The 20127-nt window shown below is 37.8% G+C and overlaps 2 protein-coding genes across 2 annotated transcripts; both read right to left on the reverse strand.

The window, feature by feature from the left end:
• Positions 1–3595: 3595 nt before the first annotated feature.
• On the reverse strand, positions 3596–5050 carry LOC130452158 (uncharacterized). The gene has a single exon (XM_056791473.1). The coding sequence runs from the start codon at positions 5048–5050 to the stop codon at positions 3596–3598; it is 1455 nt and encodes a 484-aa protein (XP_056647451.1).
• Positions 5051–15661: 10611 nt separating this feature from the next.
• LOC130452159 (piggyBac transposable element-derived protein 3-like) lies at positions 15662–19685 on the reverse strand. The gene is made up of 4 exons (XM_056791474.1): positions 18450–19685; positions 17044–17153; positions 16956–16980; positions 15662–15784 (listed from the first exon to the last, which is right to left on the reverse strand). Exons 1-4 carry the CDS (start codon positions 19683–19685, stop codon positions 15662–15664), a joined length of 1494 nt encoding a protein of 497 aa, XP_056647452.1.
• Between the last annotated feature and the right edge of the window lie 442 nt (positions 19686–20127).

Genomic DNA, 20127 nt, shown 5'->3' on the forward strand with positions numbered 1-20127 from the left:
ACTGTAATCCGAGAAACTAATATAATCTTTGCAATACACTTACCTATCTTAAAAAATGATAATTACCAAACCTTTCATATTATCAGCCTCCCCTACCATATTTCCATAATTATTCCCGAAAAATCCTTTTTAATACTTGGTACAAGCAGCCACCAGTATGAAGACACCCTGTGTCCAAAGCTGAGCAGTCTCTACTTGTGCCAAAATCATGAAGACATCAATGCAGACTCCTGTATTATTCCATTATTAAAAGCCGAAAAACCCACCTGTCAAGCAAGCCCAGCAGTTTTGACCCATCCACTGATTGAAAGGATTGACGAAAAATTCATACTAGCATTACCGACCATCGTCCCAGTCAAAATCGAATCAAACTGCGACAAGAGACGCATACTATTGATTAAACAAAATACCCTAATCAAAATTCCTACAGGTTGTTAAATCAATACGGAAAATTCTACGTTTAGTAATACTCAAGAAACAACCGCTGTAAACCCTCTAATACTCCCAAAATTTGATTGGGAATTTGCTGGAACAGAAAAATACACAAAACAACCCATTAAACTAGAAACAATCGACCTTCAATCAATCAAGGATTTGAAACTCCCAGCTGAATTAACAGAACCAATACAAAATCAAACAGTACACCCTGCAATATGGAATATTCCCGGACTTCTAGCAATCATAATACCAGCCGTGATAATCTGGATATTTTGGAGACGTTTCAAACTGAAGAAGATGAAAAAAGCCAGTCAACAAACCCAACAAAACAACCCCTTTGACGGTATCGTTTTAACTTAAGGAGGGAGGAGTTATGTGAAGTTATTTTGCTCACTTTATATAAAAATATCTGTGTCAGCTTTTAACGATAAAAGAACTTTATAGATTCATGATCATTTATTTTGTTTGTAGCTCTGAAATTGTAAACTTGTATTAAATAAAGTTTATTTTTAAAAAGATATTTTTCATACGAAATATCATAACTTGCTTTTTCAAATATAACTTGAGAATATAAGTTGAACAGGACTGGCGACAGCACACATCCCTGTCTTACACCTCGCTCAACTGGTATTTCGTCTGTTAATAAGTTATTTATCTCTACTATCGCCGTCTGATTCCAATATATCTTTTTTATTAACGTTACATCCTTTGCATCGAGATTGATATTCTAAAGTTCTTCAATAAATTTAATATGCTTTACCCTGTCAAATGCCTTATGATAATCTATGAAGTACGAGTGAATAGTTTTATTGTATTCACGCATTTATGTAGGAGAACATTCATCGCGAAGAGTGCTTCACGAGTTCCCATTCCTCCTCTGAAACCAAAATGGGTATTATCCAGTTGCTGCTCACATTTCTTATAAATTCTGTTTTGTATTATTTTCAAAGGATGTGCCATCAGGCTAATTTAACTATATTGATCTTATGTTTGAGGGTTATTCTTTTTGGGTATCAGTATGAACACTGATTTCAGTCATTCCTCTGGTATATTTCCTTGTTGGTAGATCTTATTTAATATCTTGGTGAAGTTTTTTAAGTTCGATCGAGATTTGATATGTCATGTTTTAAATTTCCGACTTTCTCAAGAATGTGAAAACTGTTGACAGCAATCCTGCTACTTGATTAGATATGTCTATGATAGTGTTGCCTTCAGCTATTGATATGGGTTTCTTCCCCTCTCCTAGCTTAGAGACAATTAGATCATAAATTTTCATTAACTTATCAATTTCTTTGTCCCTCGCCGCTTTCCTTTCTTCTGGTGACATTTTCTCCATTTCTAGGATCGCATCAATGTCCATAACTTCTTCCGCCATACTCTATTCTCTAAAATATATCAAAATTCCTTCTTTTATATAATACTATCTGTTTTTTCTGCGTGCGAAAATACGCAAATTATTATCTTAGGTTACACTTACCTTGGGTATATCAAGAGCATGCCGAAAGCAGGAGCTCACACGACTATGAGCCAAAAACACCGTATCATCGGCGAAGCGAATTGTATTTATTACGTCTTCGCCTACCTTCATTCCCTCGGTTCTTCCACATAGTGCTTTTTCAAATATAACTTGAGAATATAAGTTAAACAGGACTGGCGACAGCACACATCCCAGTCTTACACCTCGCTCAACTGGTATTTCGTCTGTTAATAAGTTATTTATCTTTACTACCGCCGTCTGATTCCAATATATCTTTTTTATTAACGTTACATCCTTTGCATCGATATTGATATTCTAAAGTTCTTCAATAAGTTTAATATGCTTTACCCTGTCAAATGCCTTATGATAATCTATGAAGTACGAGTGAATAGTTTTACTGTATTCACGCATTTATGTAGGAGAACATTCATCGCGAAGAGTGCTTCACGAGTTCCCATTCCTCCTCTGAAACCAAAATGGGTATTATCCAGTTGCTGCTCACATTTCTTATAAATTCTGTTTTGTATTATTTTCAAAGGATGTGCCATCAGGCTAATTTAACTATATTGATCTTAGTCATAGAGGCGGTTCAGGCAGACAGCAGACATCCGGTCCAGCTGCTCTGACCGCAGCGCTAACCGCAAGTCGAAAGCAGTGATAACAGCGTTTACTATACTACGTGTAAACCTTCTAATTAAAATACATTAATTAATCAATTTATTTAATTAAACAATTTAATTGCGGTGGAACTGAAAGTTTTAGTCTTTTGTGTTTGAAGGATTTTGATAATTTTAGCAAAAAATGTTACGAATAATCACCTATTATATAATTTTGCATACAAGGTGGTAAAAAGTTTTTAGAAATTATGTAGTAATAGTTGATACAATATTCCGAGACCTTCCTTGGCTATAATTTGATTTTCTTGATCATACACTAAAAAAGCGTAAATAAAAACGTACAATGAATAGTCCGTTTCCACAGCACCTAGGCGGTAGGACTAACGATGCGCTGTATTTAATCTTTAACGTGGCAAATACATCCCCAGTAGGCCTACGAACCACTAGTTATTGCTGAATCATGTCTAGACTTTGCAGCATCTTTTCATGGCTCTTCATGAGTAGCATCTTTTAATGGCTCTTATAAATTAATGACTCTTAGATAAACTAAGCTATCACTAATTGGTGGCATCTTTTCTTGACTACTATTTGTTGGCGTCTTTTTGTGACTGTTTTAATGAGTATAAATGTAGAGTAGCTTCTTTTAATGGCTCTTATAAATTAATGACTCTTAGATAAACTAAGCTATCACTAATTGGTGGCATCTTTTCTTGGCTACTATTTATTGGCATCTTTTTGTGGCTGAGTCTCCGAGATGATTCAGCAACATATATTTTAATCATTATAAATGTAAACTTATAATATTGTACCTTGATTTAAATGGAGACTTTAAATAATTTTTCAAATTCTGTTTAATAATTTTAAAAATACTTATGTACTTTGATGAAAAGGTATAAGGAAGGGATAGGAAGGAAATAGCTATGAAAACAGCTAATATTTAATACAGCTAGCATGTTAAATCGAATGTTTCCGCAGAATAGCTATGAACTGACCTCTCAACCTCACTCTGTTTTTCTTAGGTGGATAACTTTACAAAAATACTACTTAAAAAAGATTACCAATACTAGATGCATTGCCGTTTGTATCCATAAGGAACAGAGTCATAGTTTTCAATTCGTTTCCGTTTAGTAAAAGTGGTGCGGAATACTTTAGTTACCTCTTTGGTGACGACAGAATGGTTGGTATTTCTTAATATATTTCGAGTAGTTACGTACTCTTCGGTGGCATCGTTAAGGACCATATCTTTTAATTTATTGAAATTTACTTGTTTATGTGTGCTATAATTAAGTGTTATCCCTTTAACTTTTATAATATCAATGGTTTTATCTTTATCTGTCGAATAAACCCTATAAACATAGAGCTTAGGGCCGCCTGAGACAAAGTCTGTAATATAACTACCCTCACCGTATTCAGCTAGCTCGTCCGTCATCTCGCCGAGATAGCTTCCAATGGGTACTTCATACGTATCTCCAGGGCGCGAGACGTAGATAGCAGAATCAGTATCGTGGTACATTACTCTATCACCTAGTTTCTCGAGATATGAATATAGTTTTAGTCTAGCATGTGCGGTCGTGAAGGCTGCCAAAACAACATTTACGGTCGGTAGAGAAGTGTATGCCTCATCTTTAAAGGACCAGTTAACGATGAGAGTATTCTCGTTAATTGGGAATATATGGTTAACTTCTTTGTAAGGCTGTGACAGAATATCTAATAGTTCTGCTGGGTCATTAACAATAGAACATTTGCTCTGGTTCTCTAATTGTCCAAGTTTTCCCCAGAAGCTAGTAATTATAGATTTGCCGACTTGTCTACGCCCAGAATTGTACTCAATTTCATCGGGGTTTAGCTCTACTCCCTCTCTGTCAAAATATTCTTTTATATACATCTTTTTGTCTTCATCAGTCTTACACTCTGGAGGCCACCCGCTAGCTTGTTGTTTTATTTTTAAAAATTTAGAAATATATTCAGCAAAAAGACCGCCAGACTTTGTGGAAGGATCGTACTGTACCGTTTCATATTCCCAAATTTCATATATACCTAATATTTTATAGCCTTTTTCTGAAGCTTTTGTCACCTCGTCCATTACCCAAGTCCCCGTAATTGCACGCTCTTCGTCCGCATGACTACACTCTTCCTTTAACATATTTTCACAACAAGTACGGCATAGAGGGAAAATTAATTTATTGTTTGTTTTATATGGAAGAACGGGATGATAGAGATTTGTAGGTGGTAACACTTTACATTTAATTAATCCATTTGTAGTCTTTAGATCTAAAGCATAACATGCTTCTCCCACATAAACCTCTGGATGACCTATGGGGTATTTTCCATATTTGTTTATGTACGGATAGAGGCTGCAAATATCCCGATAATTTATTTTCTCCCCTTCCTTACAAGAATAATATAATTTTGTGGCGTCTGTTCGCCCACCGTAAAAAGCGTCACGAGGCTCCAGAGGTGTTTGTGAAAAGAGAGGGTGTTTTTCAGTATATTTGCTGATTTCAGAATTTTCAGACATCTCCCGACGAAAATCACACTCCCATTTCACAAGCCCTTCGTAACCTAACTGTCTTAATTTTTCATTTTTTGCCGAGGTTGCTTCATAACGTTGTTTATATGTGAGGGATGGATCCTCATAGGTAGGTGTGCCACGTTTGTATTTAATACATTTTGGACACCCATGAAAGTAACAACCCTCAAATTCAAAGACTTCTCGTGTGGTATTACAGTACCTGTCCAACTTAAGGCCGTTAATAACAACTTCTCTGCCCCGAGATGCGTGTTCTATTTTTATACCTCTCTGCCGTTCTTCCCAAATCAGCCATTGAATTGCTATCTTTGATTGTTTATCCCGACACCTATAGCCATTCTTTGGAATCAGACCGATGGTATTTGGCTTGAAAAAATTTCTGCGGAATATCTTATTACACGCCCCGGGTAGAGTAAAGCTTCTGTAAAAGGATCCACCCCTCCTTCTTTTAAAAGCAAATCTCTGAATTTCAAGCATGAGCGAGCGAGAATACTGACGTCGTCAATGCAGTACGCTATGATTTCTTTTTGGAAATCAAAAACGTAGTTTTGCTCAGAGAGACCTTTGTGCCAGGATATAAGTTGATTTCTAGCATCCTCTTCCTCGTCTAATTTTGGAACATATTTTAAACTGTCAGGGTCATAGTATTCGAGAGCAGGTAACGGACCAATATAGTTCCAATTTTCTTTTTTATTAAATAAATGTGGAAAGTACCATTTTTTTATATTTTTTAAATCAAAGACTTTTGGTAACTTTGCTAGAGGCATCGGAAAATAATTTAGCGAGTCGATAACACTGACGTTACCCACTTTTAATTGTAATAGTTTTGTTCCTCGTGTAATTAGTTCAGGTGTGAGATCTGTCTTTGTCATTATATGATTTAACATAAACTGATTATCGTAGAGTCCACCTGCATGACCAACTACGATGATTTTCTTGAATAGAGTGCGCTGGTTTAATACATATTCCATAAAACCAGCAACGGGGTCTATTTTTAGAACTTGGTATCTAACACCACAATCACACCATTTTATATCTGTACCTATACATAGTGCACAGTGTTGTTCAAACACACACAAATTACAGTTATGACGATGAGTACCGTCAGGCATAACCTCTTCTTGTGTACACTCGAGGTCGTAAAATATGAAGAGAGTACCGTCCATTGTGGGTTTATGTGTATCTACTGGCATGTAACAGTTGTGGGGAAAGGGTTTAAATTCTCTACACACTTTACAGAAAATCTCACCACATGTATGTACTCTATCTTTCCTAAAAGTTTTTAGGCATAATGTACAAGCTACCACCCGGCCGCAGAGTTTAGTCTGAATGTGATAAGCATAACAATTTTGCCCTCTAAAATAGCGATTACAGTTGGTGCACACAATTTTTGTGCTAAAAGTACAAGGTGGAACTTGTTCACAGGCAGGACAATTTCTTTCACAGAGGTGTGAGGTCTGTGTGTGTAGGGGCTGTGACAATTTTCGCAGAAATATGAACAGCAAAAAGCAGATGTTAAAGAAATTATTACGTTATAGTGATTTTCGTGATACAGCAAATTAATTTTCTTACAGCCACCTATTCCTTCAAACACGACATCACGACCTTTTGCACCATAGTTGTAAACAGTTAAAGTATAGTCTGTCAAATATTCTTGAAATTTATTCAATTCTGGTATACCACCACCCTCTTTGGGTATCTCGATACCACTAGATTCTAATAGCTCTAGAGTTTTTTGCGTCTGAAGCCCCGTAATTTTACGAAGCTTCGTTTTGTCGGGGTCATTATCAACATATGCTTTGGCCACAACTATGGCTCTAGCCAGGCATAGGTGGTCTTTATTAACTATTGTTATAATACCACTACGACGAGCACATTCTTCGTCAAAGTTGTTATATTTACGCCCACGCAAATTATCTTTACCGCTAGGCATTTTTACAGTTGTTGCCCCGAGACAAAACGTTTCGGTATCGAAAGCCGACGAATTAGACTGGTACACTTTCGAAATCATATCCCATATATCTTCAAACTTTATTTGTGAAGCCTGTCGAAAAGACAACCATCTATCGCCACGTGTAAACTCTTTAGAGCAAAAAGTAAAACCGATCTGATCACTTGACTCTGTTCCTTCAGTTACTCTAGCGACAACGCCCTTAAGACCGTCTTTGATCCATTTTAATAGATCATAGTCTTCGGGAGCCGGGCGAATCTTAAACTCTATATGTCTACCTGTTAAACCAAATTTACGAACTTTCTTAACAATATTTTTGGTTACCAAAAACTTTTCCATTGTTTCAAACAGTAACAAATTCTATAAATAAGTCAAGATAAAAAAATGAAAAACACAATAGTGAAAAAAGAAAAGTTTTTCGACAAAACTCAAAAAATCCTAAAAATGTTCGATAATCAAAAATTCCAAAAATTTTTCAAAAGTCGAAAACTCACAATCAAAAATTATTTTTGACTTACCGCAAGAGCACGTCTGAAACGTCACGAGAGCTAGAGAGAAAAGAGGCTTAGCAGCGAGAGAGAGAGAGATTCGTTGTGAAAAATTAGGAAGGAAAGTTTTTTTTTTGGAAATTTGATATGATTTGCTTAGGCCCTGATATAGGAATTTTTTCCTCTGCAGGGCTGGGTGTGGGGATATTTTGCTGGGAAGTGTTCGCTCGGCTGCTTCTAGCGGTGCAGTTATATATTTTTCTTTTTTGTTCAAGATTTTTTTTTTCTTTTTTCTTTTATATTTTTTTTTTTGGTTTTATATATTTTTTTTTGTTTATTTTTTGTTTTTTCTTAATCTAATTGGGGGTGGGCGGGTACAGCTGCGGCTGTATTATTCCCTATCGTCGGACATTTGTCTGGAGAATCGGTTCTCCAGGTTGCAGGGAAACCGCAGAAAACCTGCAACTCCGACGATGAATGACAATGAGGGTATGTGTTGGGGGTAGGAATTTATCTCACTGATATGGGGGAACTATCGAGGAAATTAAGGTAGGTTTCTGGGAGATCCTCGTATGCTGTTGCAAGCAGTCGAAGAGGCGGATAAGGGAGCTTTTTTTGGGTTTTGAACCTAGTGGCCGCATATTGTTGGTCCAGGGGTTGAGGAGGGTCTCTTTAGCAGCGGAATTATTTGATTCGATGGTTCGAATCACATATCGGGCTTGGAGGTCATTTAGGCGGCTTGGAATGGGGGTTATGTCAGTATTGACATAAACGGTGTTGCTAGGGCTAAACCTATACTTGTCTTGGCAGTACCTAAGAATGGACTGCTCGCAGGTCAGAAGTCTTTTGATCAGATATTCGGGTAAAGTGCTAAAGACGTTTGCTCTATATTCGATAATGGGGCGGATGTATGTTTTATACGTATGAAGTAGGGTCAGGGGGTGGGTTCGTCCGAAATTTCCACCAAGAGCTTTGATGAGCCTGACTCGTTTCCGTACTCTGTTTAGAGTGTCATTCAGATCGGCCGTCCAATTGAGAGTGTGAGTGAATTTCACACCCAGATAGGCGGCTTCTCTGTGGATTTCGAGCCCCTCTCCCCAGAGTCTCAAGTGGAGGTTTTGAGGTTGATGTTTGCGCACGGATTGGGGATGTATGAAGGCGATGGCTTGAGTTTTTTGAGAATTGAGAGTACCCTCCATTTTCTGCACCAATCCGAAAATTGATTCAGAATATTTTGGGATTTGATATTGAGAGAGCGCATGTTTTGGGCGTAGGCGATGAGTGCGGTGTCATCAGCGTACATTTGGATTTTCACTGTTGGGTCCAGTGGGATTGGAGTGTCATACGTATAGATTATATAGAGTAGTGGGGACAGAATTGAGCCTTGTGGAACGCCAGTAAGTGGGGTAAAAGATTCGGAAAGGCAATGACCAACTTTGACTTTGATGGAGCGGTTGGTGAGATATGAATATATCAATTTTATAGTAGGAGGTGGCATGCGGATAGTCAGAAGCTTCCTAATAAGTCCGGCATGCCAGACCTGGTCGAAAGCTTTCTCAACATCCATGAAAATGGCGGAGGCACACTGGTGTTGGTTCATCGCTTTGGTTAAGATGGTTTGAAGATTGGTGATGTCGTTTTGGGTGGAGTGTTTGGGCCTGAATCCGAATTGGAGTTTTGGAATAATATTAAGCTCTGTACAGAAGTCCCAGATTCTGTCTTTAATCAAACGTTCAAAGACTTTACCCAAGACGCTGATGAGCGAAATAGGGCGGTAAGATTCAGGATTGGAAGGGTCTTTGCCGGGTTTGGGAATGAGAACCGTGTTGGCGGATTTCCAACATTGAGGAAAGTAAGAGAAAGCCAAGCAGGCGTCAAATAGACCGCAGAGCTTAGGGAGAGCTGTCTCAGGCAGGTTTTTTAATGCCTGTCTTGAGATTCCGTCCCGCCCGGGAGCGGAGTTCTTCCCAGCTCGGCAAGCCGATCTAACAACATCCACGGTAAATGGTGCGAGAAGTGGAACGTTCTCATTTAGTTGGGTAATCCAGTGGGGGCTCAGGGTTATGTTTTGGGTGAAGAAGTGGGTTTCATCGGCAAAGTCCCGTGAGAAATGGGGGTTGTCAGTTGGAGTAAAGACAGTTTGTAAGCTGTTTTTGAAGACGGTGGTTTTGTCTTCGGGCGAGAAATACTTTCGTCCTTGTACTTCAAGGTGTGATTCTACATACTTTCGTTGGCCAGTTAGTCTGTAGAATTGTTGCCAAAACGCACGACCCCGTCTATAGTCCAAGTCGGCAGTGGCGGCCTCCCACTTTCTCCGCTTTTCAGCATTGATTTCCAGCCTGACTTGGGCGTTGAGACGGTTCCATTGCGTTTTGACTGCTGGGTCTCTAGTTCTAATGTACAGCCTATATAACTGTCTTTTCTGACGAATTTTGGATCGGATATTTTGAGAGATTGATATATAGTTGGTATGAACAGTGGTAAGAGGGACGGCGATGTCTTGCGCATCGATAATGAGGGATTGGAAATCCTCCGCGTATTTGTCTAGTTCTTCGGTAGTTCGAAGAATAGTGGGTTGGGGTAAATTGGTATTGATATGGTTTGCGAAGGAGATCCAGTCGGCATTTTTGAAGTCCCGATAGGTGAAGCTAGTTGGAGGGGGTTTTATTGGGTTGAAAAAAGATGTATTGACCAATAAGGGAACGTGGTCTGAGGTGATTGGGTCGCCTATAGAGCATTTGTCCTCGATAAGGGTAATTAATCTGTCCGTGCAGATTATGTGGTCGACGATGGAAGAGCCCAGGTGACTTACGAGTGTTGGATTTCGGTTTTTAATCCGAGAAAGGGGAAGAGAAATTAGAGAGTCGGCGAGAATTCTGCCGGCTAGGTTGGTGGTGGTATCACCAAAAAGGGTATTCCTGGAATTGAGGTCTCCCATAATGATGGCTCTAGGAAGAGTGGATGCATATTCGAGGATGTCGAGAGAAAGTGATTGTTGTGGGTGTTTGTAATAAGAGATGAAAGTGATAGTCTCGTTATTACACGATATATCGATGGCTATGCAATCCAGGTTCTGTTGAGACAGAAATGGGGGTAGGGGATGGGGTGTCGAAGGGAGTCCGTTGCCGTGACAGTAGGATTTTCTGTCCAAGTGGAAGGTGGTATAGCCAGTGAAACTTGGAGGTAATTTGGAAAGGGTGTCGGTTATAGATAAGATTTGGATATTGTGAGAGCTTAATAAGTGCTTCAGTAGATGTCGTTTTCTGGCTAAACCTTGGCAATTAACGGTCCCTATTGTAAAGTCCATGGGACTTTATTTTTCAGTGGGAAGTGTTTGGTTTTTGGGTGAAAGCGAAATGAATGCGGTTACCCACGCCGCTGGTTACGGTACAATTATAACCGTAAAAAGAGGGAATGAGGCGTTGTAGCGTTTCGGCTACAAGCGCCCGAGAAGTGGGGATGGCATTCATTATAGTTGTTGCCAAGATTTCAATCAGGATTTTGGTGTCAGTAGACAGGTCATAAGGGGTTTGAGGTTTTTCTAGGGTGACTGGGGCTGTATCCTGGGGGGCTTTCGGAGTTTGAATCCTTTTCGGGCAGCGGGGGTGGAAGGCGGGGTGAGGTCCACCGCAATTTTTACAGGTAGGGGAGTTAGCTTTTGGGCATTTTTCTGGCTTGTGACCAGAAGCACCACAGGTTGGACAGATGGGTTTGGCTTTGCAGGAGTCTGCGGAGTGGCCGGTAGATGAGCAACGGTTGCAATATTTTGGGACTGCGGGTATGGTGTTTGAATTTGAGGCTTCGCAGAAGTGCGAAAGCCCGTGGAAGTTTATACCCTTGGTTAGGGCGTGATGGTAGGCGGTTTCGGAATCTGTAATGATTCGGAACATGGATGTGGGTTTATTTGTGGATCTAGCTATGATCCTCCAAGTTTTAATGACAGGGAATTTCAGAATAGAGGGGATCTCCAGGAACTCTTCTTCGGTGTAAGATTGGTCTACATTCTTGCAGACCAGAGAGAAGGTAGTTTTTTTGTTTTTAGTGGTTAGGGGTTTTTGGACTCGTTGGGGAGAGTTTATCGGGATAACGACGATTTTCTCGTCGCCTATGGCGTAACGGATTTTCCTTGCCAACGTTTCGTGATGAAACGTGGAAGGAATTTTGAGGAGGGCGGTTCCATTGGGGTTGGCTTTGAGAAAGCGCATTTGTCCCCTCAATAGTTCTTGCGTATTGAGGAGATTGTAGAGCTCTCTCTGTGAGGTATATTTTGTCGGGAGGTTTCTAAGATTGAGGGTTTGAAGTGGAGGAAATTGAGCTGTGGTGTGGGATTGAGGTTGTTGTTGGGAGATGGTTTGGGATTGTTGGTGGGTTCTGGGGATCTGAGTTTGAGTTGGTGTCTGGGGTTTGTTAGAATTTTGGGTATTTTGTTTTGACTTTTGGTTAAGGGAATTGATTTTGAAATTAGGGGGGGAATATTTTTTTTGGGAATAGCGCCTAGTCGGGAGTAATCAACCTGCTTGGGTTTAGAGCTGGCTGATTTCTGCGAGACCCTAGATGCATAGGAATCCGCAGATGGTGCTGGTGATGAGCTTCTGCTATTCTCCAGTGATTTACGTTGTATGAATTCTAGGGCATTGCGAAATTGGCTAAATTGATGTGGACTGCACTGCGAGAGTTCTGCGACGATTTCTGCGAAAGTTTTCTCCTTAGAAGGAGAATTGGGGTTGGTTGGGAGTGGTGGGAATTCATCGACGGTGGATACTGGTTTACTTCGAGTTTGTATTGGGGAACGGGCTACTCGGGGTATTTTCAAAAGTGAAATGGGTGAAATTAAAAAGATCGATAGAGTCAGATCAAGTGGGATCAAGGAATAAGGATTTCGAAAATTGAAATCCTTTGTTAGTACCTAACAAGAGTTGGCTATCAAAGCCGACAGCGGACTCACTGCCGGAGGGAGTTTCCTCCCCGGTTAAAGAATTCCTGACCCTTTTGATTGCCTGTTAGTGTTTTTATGAAAATGAAAATAATATTCACCTGAAACTGCTGATCCTAGGATTCGCGCTAGTTCTTGACACACTTGCCCCCGAGGGTTTATTTCATTATAAAAAAAAGCCCCGAAAAGGGCAGATATGTGAAGCAACAAAGCCCCGAAAGGGGCACTTTTGCAGCTGTTACTGTTCACGCTAAATGTGACGACGCTGTAACGTTAAATACTTTCTTTGTCAGCGAGAGTTTGAATCGCAGTAGGCGACCCTGCGTTTACCGGTGTGTTTTCTAATGAAACAGTGACCGATTGTACAGTAGTCCTTTAATCCGTACTTGCGACCTTCTCGTAGCGCTCTAAGAAAGCAACTGCTTAGCAGCTCTGTGACCTGCTTTAAATAGAGAAAATTTGCCGAGGTTCTTAACATATGATTTGTCTTTTTGAGGTTCTTAACATATGATTTGTATTTTTTAATCAGGGAATTACTACTGTGAATCATTTATAAAGATATGGGTGTAATTTTTCGAGTTTGAAACGCTTAAACCAGCGTGTGGTTAGATAACCTCACTTTTATTATTTCGATAACGTCTGGCTTTATCAGCTGTTATGATTAATGTGGAATCTCCTTTCCAAAATAAAAGCTATTCTATTGAATGCTAGTGGCTAAAACTAAAAATTGAGAAAATTTTAAAAATACGTGAAAGATATTTCAAATTAAGTATATGGTGGTAAAGTGACGCGCTTGCATATAAACATAGATAAGAAAAATGGTGATAATTTGAACAGTTTTTATTGAAAACTCTTATCTCTAAAAAAGGTATTGCGCAATTTTAGATAACATTGCATCATTAGTGAAAATGTCTGAAAAGTGGCGTGACAAGCATAAAATAGTGATAAGAAAATTATTTGAAAAATTTCATTTGAAAAGTTTATTGAAAACTCTCTAAAAAGGTATTGCACAATCTTAGATGACATTGCATAATTAGTGAAGAAAGTTGAATAAATTGTCTGAAAAGTAGCGTGACAAGCATAAAATAGTGATAAGAAAATTATGATTATTCTTCTCAGTGTAAAATTATAGTTTAAAGTTGTTGCTAGTTAAGAAAATTATAATAATTTGAAATCCTCATTGAAAAATGATTTATAATTAAAAAGGTACTGCATAAACTTAAAAAGCTAAGTATAATACCGAAAACTTTTATAAAATTGCTATAGTTATTCATTAATGTAAAACTTGTAATATAGGATAATTAATATTTAAAGGTGGTTTCAGAAAATGGTGCAAAGTAAAACAATGTAAATCGAGAAAAATATTTTATTAATAAATAAATTTTTACAAAATAATACAATATGAACATTTTTATCTAAACACTATTAGAGTTTTACTGAAGTAATTTTCAAACAAAATGTTTCTGTGCTAAATCCCGTTGAGTTGGATTGATAGATGGAAGATATAGTATCCCACACGTCATTAATAGACACATCTTTGGCTTTCTTGAAATTAATCCATCCTTGTCCTTTAGCGAGGTCTTTGGAGCAGAAAGTGAAGCCTACATAAGCTTCGGACGACAATTCTTCAGTTCCTTTACGAACAATTTGGTTGATAGCCTCTTTTACCTATGCTACTGGATCGGCACCTTCTGAGATCTCTTTAATTCTAAACTCCAAAGCTCTGGCTGATACACCAAAGCGTTTACATGTTTGTGATTCATCTTTAATTATTATAAATTTTTCCATAATATACGTCTATTCACTACAAGAGGTAAGACAAAAATGGGGTACGCGCGAATGAGCTGCTTAATATATAGAACTTTTTTTCTTGAACCAACATTCTTTACACCAAGCTGTGAACTTGTAATATTCGATTCCTTTCCGGTCACAATTGTACTCTTCATGGTGCTGGTATACTTCTTTTTTCTGACAAAAAGAACAAAAACTTAATCCGCAGTCGCTGCAGTTACACGCTTTCCCCCAAGCACAATTAGGCATCTTCACTCTAGAACGGTTCGTCTTGAAATGATTACCAGAGCCTTTGGAAATGTCTTTTATTCGATTATGTCTGCTCGCCTGAGCTCTTCAATTATTTCCCAAATTCTTCTTCTTTGTTTAGATATTTAAGTGTGTTTACGAGATTATTTGGTCATTTGGCATCTTCGCTGTAGAACGGAATTCAACTTATTTTTATTCGATGATACCTGCTTCAACAAGTACGTTCGGGTCTGTCCAACCTTGGAGCCACGTAGTTTGTCTTGGATATTTCCTCACTTTTCTACGGCAATTGTTCTTACATAGAGGCTTAATAATCTCATCAAATTTAGTTGATCGTTGTTGATGTTTTAAAAACCCTCTTGAATCTCTATGTACCCCCGACAGTTCCAATATTTGCCTATATAGTTGCAAATCGGTGATGGTAAAAGCTCGCGGGGTTCTGCAAAACACTAGCTGTTGTAAGCCGGGTGTATTTTTAAATATTTTGTTGTCTACAATTATATTTTCGTCATTGAATTCTAAGCGAGAGCGTCCAAGTAGCCATTCTCTATTTTCAAGCACAGGTCCATATATCGAATCATTGTCGTTGCATGTAACACTGTATTGATTTGATGGTGGCTGCTCTATATCCTGTAAATCGTGATTTGGTTGTTCTGTTACGTGTTGTATATGTCCGTCTTGATGTGATAATATAGTTTCAAGTGGTTCTGTCACAGGTTTAAATATACGTTGAAGCTGTTCTTCATGGCCACGTTCAGACCTTTTAAGTAAATTATACTTTTCTCGAACAGCTTTAGCAAGTTTTGGCACCTGTTGCTTATATGACATATAGATGTTAAATGAACATTATATGCGAGTGAAGTTATTTGACCCATCTGACGACACTGCAACTTGTAAGCTGACCCATCTGACGACGCTGTGACACGTAAGCTGACCCATCTAACGACGCTGTGACACGTAAGCTGACCCATCTAACGACGCTGTCGCTTCTAGCAACGCTGTACCACGTAAGCTGTCGCTTCTGCCAAAGCTGTGACGTGTAAGCTGTCGTACCTGACTGACGTACACCTGACGTATATCTGACACATACCTGACACGTATCTGACACATACCTGACATGTATCTGACACGTACCTGACACGTACCTGATACGTACCTGACACGTACCTGACTTGCAGTATTTAATCTTAGCAATAGAAACCAGTGAGCAGGTGGTGTCTTTCTTCTGTCGGGGGTGGTAAAGATACGGGAAAGTGTAGAGCGAGAATACTCCTTTCCAAGGGATGAGGAGACATATGTACCACCGCTCCCTAGAGAGGAATAACATACCTTATTGTGGAAAATAAGCGGGTATTTGTAACATATACTTTTTAATAGTTTTCACTCATGCTTCTGGTAACTATCTGTCAATGTTAACCTTATTTTTCAACGGAATATAAAATAGTTTTAGAAAAAACAATACATGCGTTGCTCATTTTTTGTTTCAGTTTTTCGAAATAATTATAGCGCTTTTTAAAATAAAAAATTTACAAATTTTGACATAATTTTCTAGGGATTTTTTCTTTTCTATTATGATTTCTCAATTTTCTAATGTTAGAGGGGATATCTAAGTTGGTTGTTCATTTTTTTTTCTTTCAGTTTAATTTTTCGAAAATACTTTTTACAATACATTTTTACAAACTTGACATATTTTTTCTAGGGCTTTTTTCTTTCAATTTTCTAATGTTAGAGGGATAACTAGGTTGATTGGATGAAAGTGGCTATTATTGTGTTATTAAAATAATAGAGGAAGAATATACACTGTTTAGAAATGAAATGCATTTCCTCTAATAATTTTCGTCTTCTGACGCGCTAGTCAGAACTTCACAGCTAAAAAATGATTATTCTGTTTTTATTCTTTTTTTAAAACGTATTATCATTTCAGGTCGGATATCTCGTATATTCTATATCAGAATTTAAATGTAATAATATAAATATTTGTGTATTAATAACTTACTCGTAGAGGACCGGCTCTCCCAACAACTTCAACATATCATCGCTACAAATAATTATATTTAATACAATTTTACATTTTATGAACACTTTTCAAAATAAACACCACTACTTATTTTTAGCAGTTGAAACTGTAGTCTTTTAAAATTATTTTAGAATAAAATAGACCGTTAAAAGCTTACATTTAATTCATTTATGTTAATTTATGAATAATATTTGGTAAGTTGTGTCTGTTAGTCAACATAAAAAGTTGTCCAAGGGTGACCAAGCGGGGAGGTAGACACTTTCATCAAATTTCTATAAAACTTGACTACTTCACCCTCAGGATAATGGGGGAATAAAGGACTTTGGTTAAGTACTGGGTGAGGGTAATTAAAAACAAGAAAAACTCTATTTTTTATTTTTATGTTTCCATCTGAAAAAATGTTACTACAGACTAGTACATACAAAATATAAAATTTCATAAAGTTTTATATATTAAATACTTACAACCGGCGAAGTTCTCATCAGATCTCTGAAAAAAGAATATGAAATAATTATTTCTGTTTTAATATAAAATTGAAGATTAGAAACTCACGGGTCATTTAGGACCAAAAGTCCTGATACCGTTGATACACTAGAAAAAAAGAAAATCGATGATTTTTGGATCGGTTTTACATTTTGAGTACTTACAATTCCGTTGGCTCGCTATAAAAAAAAGGTACGTTTTTAACATACTAATTTTATTTTAAAACCTCTTGTTTACTTACGCGTTATGTCGAACCAGACACCCTGCAAAAAATATGTTAAATTTTCGGTTTAAAAATATTATAAAACGACTTACATCTATTTTTAATCACCACAAATGGGTCGGGGACACAAAAGACCCAGCGGGTACCTACCGGTGCCAGCTGGTATGTAGTCGATTTTTTAAATTTTTCTACAAACTCGTTCCTAAAAACATAATTCATTAATTTTACCAATAATATAAAGTTGATTACACTTACATGGTCACTTCTAATTTAATAAGCTTTAAAAGATATCAGCAGCTTTTATAAGCCACAAGAGTTGTTTACGGCACTTTTGATTTTATAAATGATTATCTGAGGTTTTTTCTATAACACTCACTGATTATTATTTATTACTATTATTTTTCTTTGATATCTCATGTGCATTTTGACCATCTAATGTTGAGTTATTGACTTGCTGGAATGAAAACAACTATTTTAAATAGGTAGCACCACACATTTTTCGTTGTATTTTTTGTTGAGAATTCGTGTATTTTTGAAAAAACACCATCTGCTTCTGTATTCTATTACAAAATTTTAATATAGGATGTCTATATAGAGAAAGAATAAACACGATGACCCCTAAACCGATATATATGATTTGGACTCAGAAAATGTATACGGAAACGAAACCTCAACACATCTATCTCGCAACCCAAGCACTTGGCAACATCTCACATATGATGAAGACTTTTCAATAGGTACAAAAACTTTTTATTTCCTTAACTTTTTTCTTTACTTACGATATTTTTTCTCTCCGTTGTGACGTATCACAAAAGGATTTTTAACTCTTGAATTCCCATGTCCAAGTTAATGAAAAAATATATTCCCTTTTTATATAAAATAGCTTAGTTACATTTGAATAAAATAAAAAAATATAGAAAAAATAAGTAAACCACCCCCATTTTTTTTAATGGGGGGGTCACCTGCAGGTGACTCTGGGCATTGTAGCAAAGTTAAGACTCTGAAGGACACACGGGTTTTTTACCGGTCTTAGTTAGGAAAAAAGATACAGTTTTATAATAATATCTATTTTATTACATATCTATATGAAAAAATATAACAATTATTTATTGTGAAAGCTGTACCAACATTTTAGATGCAAACCGATATTGCATTTGGTACACATTTTTCTAGTGCGTTGGTGACAATATCCGCATCTTCGTTGAGAGCAGTTGACTTCCGAGTGATCGTCCGCACTTCCTGCGGTCCTTACCGCGGCAGGTACTCTTATCTGAACAGGAACGCCACAAGAAGAATTACGGGACGCGGGCTTGCCATATTTTTGTAGGTAAACAGTTACTACATTTCTCCGGAAATCGCAATAGGTCCAGTTGTTTTCTGACTGTCTTTTGATCAGCCATGCATTTTGACAAGCTGCATCCAGGCCAAAAGCAAACAAAGGGAACCACCACTTTTTGCCGGGAAGAGCTACCCTCATGGAGTCAACGTTTTCGTCAAAGTGGTCTACCCCACCCATGTACTTATTGTACATCTTGATGACGGCTGGGCAATCAACTTGAATTTTAGCTCGTTTTTTATCCACAAATCCAATCCGATCCACTTTTGTGATAGGATCCAATCCGTGGCAGTTGGATGCAATGGTGACGATGTTATTGTCATGCCACTTAGCTGCAATAATTTCCTTAGAATCTTTATGACATAGCTTACCTCTTGGCTCTTTTTTCATGTCCTTTGAGTATGGCAAATTACAATTCTCTAACCGGTTTTCCCGAACAGTACCTGTGCCCCCAACATTTTGCTCTCGCAAATATTTGAGAAGAGGCAAACCAGTGAAAAAATTATCAAAGTATAAGTTGTACGGTCCTAACTCTTCTGGTAATCTTGAATGGAGTTCTAAAATAACAGCAGCTCCTAGGCTGAAGTCGGACTGCATCTTGAGGCCAGGGCCGGACGCGCCCTGATATGGCTCACAATTTACTAAATATCCATGGCGCGTAGCAGCTGACCAGAGCTTGTAACCAAACCTTATCGGTTTTCCGTGGATATGTTGTTTGGTACCGTGCCTTCCAAAGTATGGTACTATAGTTTCATCTATGGAAATGTGTGAAGAACCTGCTTTTTTGAAATGTGCAGTGAAATTTACATTCAGTTTTGTAAAATATTCTCGAACTTTAGCAAATTTGTCGTTAGGCGGCAAGGATGTACTGTCAGAAAGATGAAGATATTGCTGAATTTCAAAAAATCTATTCCGCCTTATGCTAGATGCTACTAGGTCATTGTGCGTGTCACTTTTTACTTCCCATAACATTCTCATATACTTTGGAGTCAAATATCCTGTAAGTAGCAGTATTGCAATGTACACTCTAATTTCATCACAAGTTACATTCAGAGTGTGATTTCTCTGTAAAGCGTACAAATTGCTCATATCAACTATGAATTTTATTATGTCGTCATTATAGAGCAATTCGAAACACTCGACGGCACTCATCACTTCCTGAGAGTTAGTAAAAACTTCTTCATCATGGTCTCCCTTGCCGCAACTAGTAAAAAAAGTGTATAGAATAGAATATTAGCTTCGTTTTCATCTCCACTGTCTTCGTCAGTCACCACGCCATCATCAGGAGGAAATAAAATAATATCACCTGGGTCTTCCTCAGCCAGCAACTCCTCGGCAATCTCATCTAACGTCAACCTGTAATACGTAAACAAGCACTAAAATATCATGAGCACAAAGCGATAAGACTAAATGTAAACAAAAATCTTGTTATTACTAAGAATGAATTCAGAGTAGTAGAATTATTATATTGCCCAGTGTCACCCAAGGGTGACACTGCATGTTTCCAACGTTGTAACAAGGATGCTGATAAGTTATTCTTATTGTAAAATACATTTGTGTAATAGCTTATATATTCATTTATTAGATGTGATAA

This window comes from Diorhabda sublineata, unplaced genomic scaffold, assembly GCF_026230105.1.
Source record: "Diorhabda sublineata isolate icDioSubl1.1 unplaced genomic scaffold, icDioSubl1.1 Dsub_21, whole genome shotgun sequence".
NCBI lineage: Eukaryota > Metazoa > Arthropoda > Insecta > Coleoptera > Chrysomelidae > Diorhabda > Diorhabda sublineata.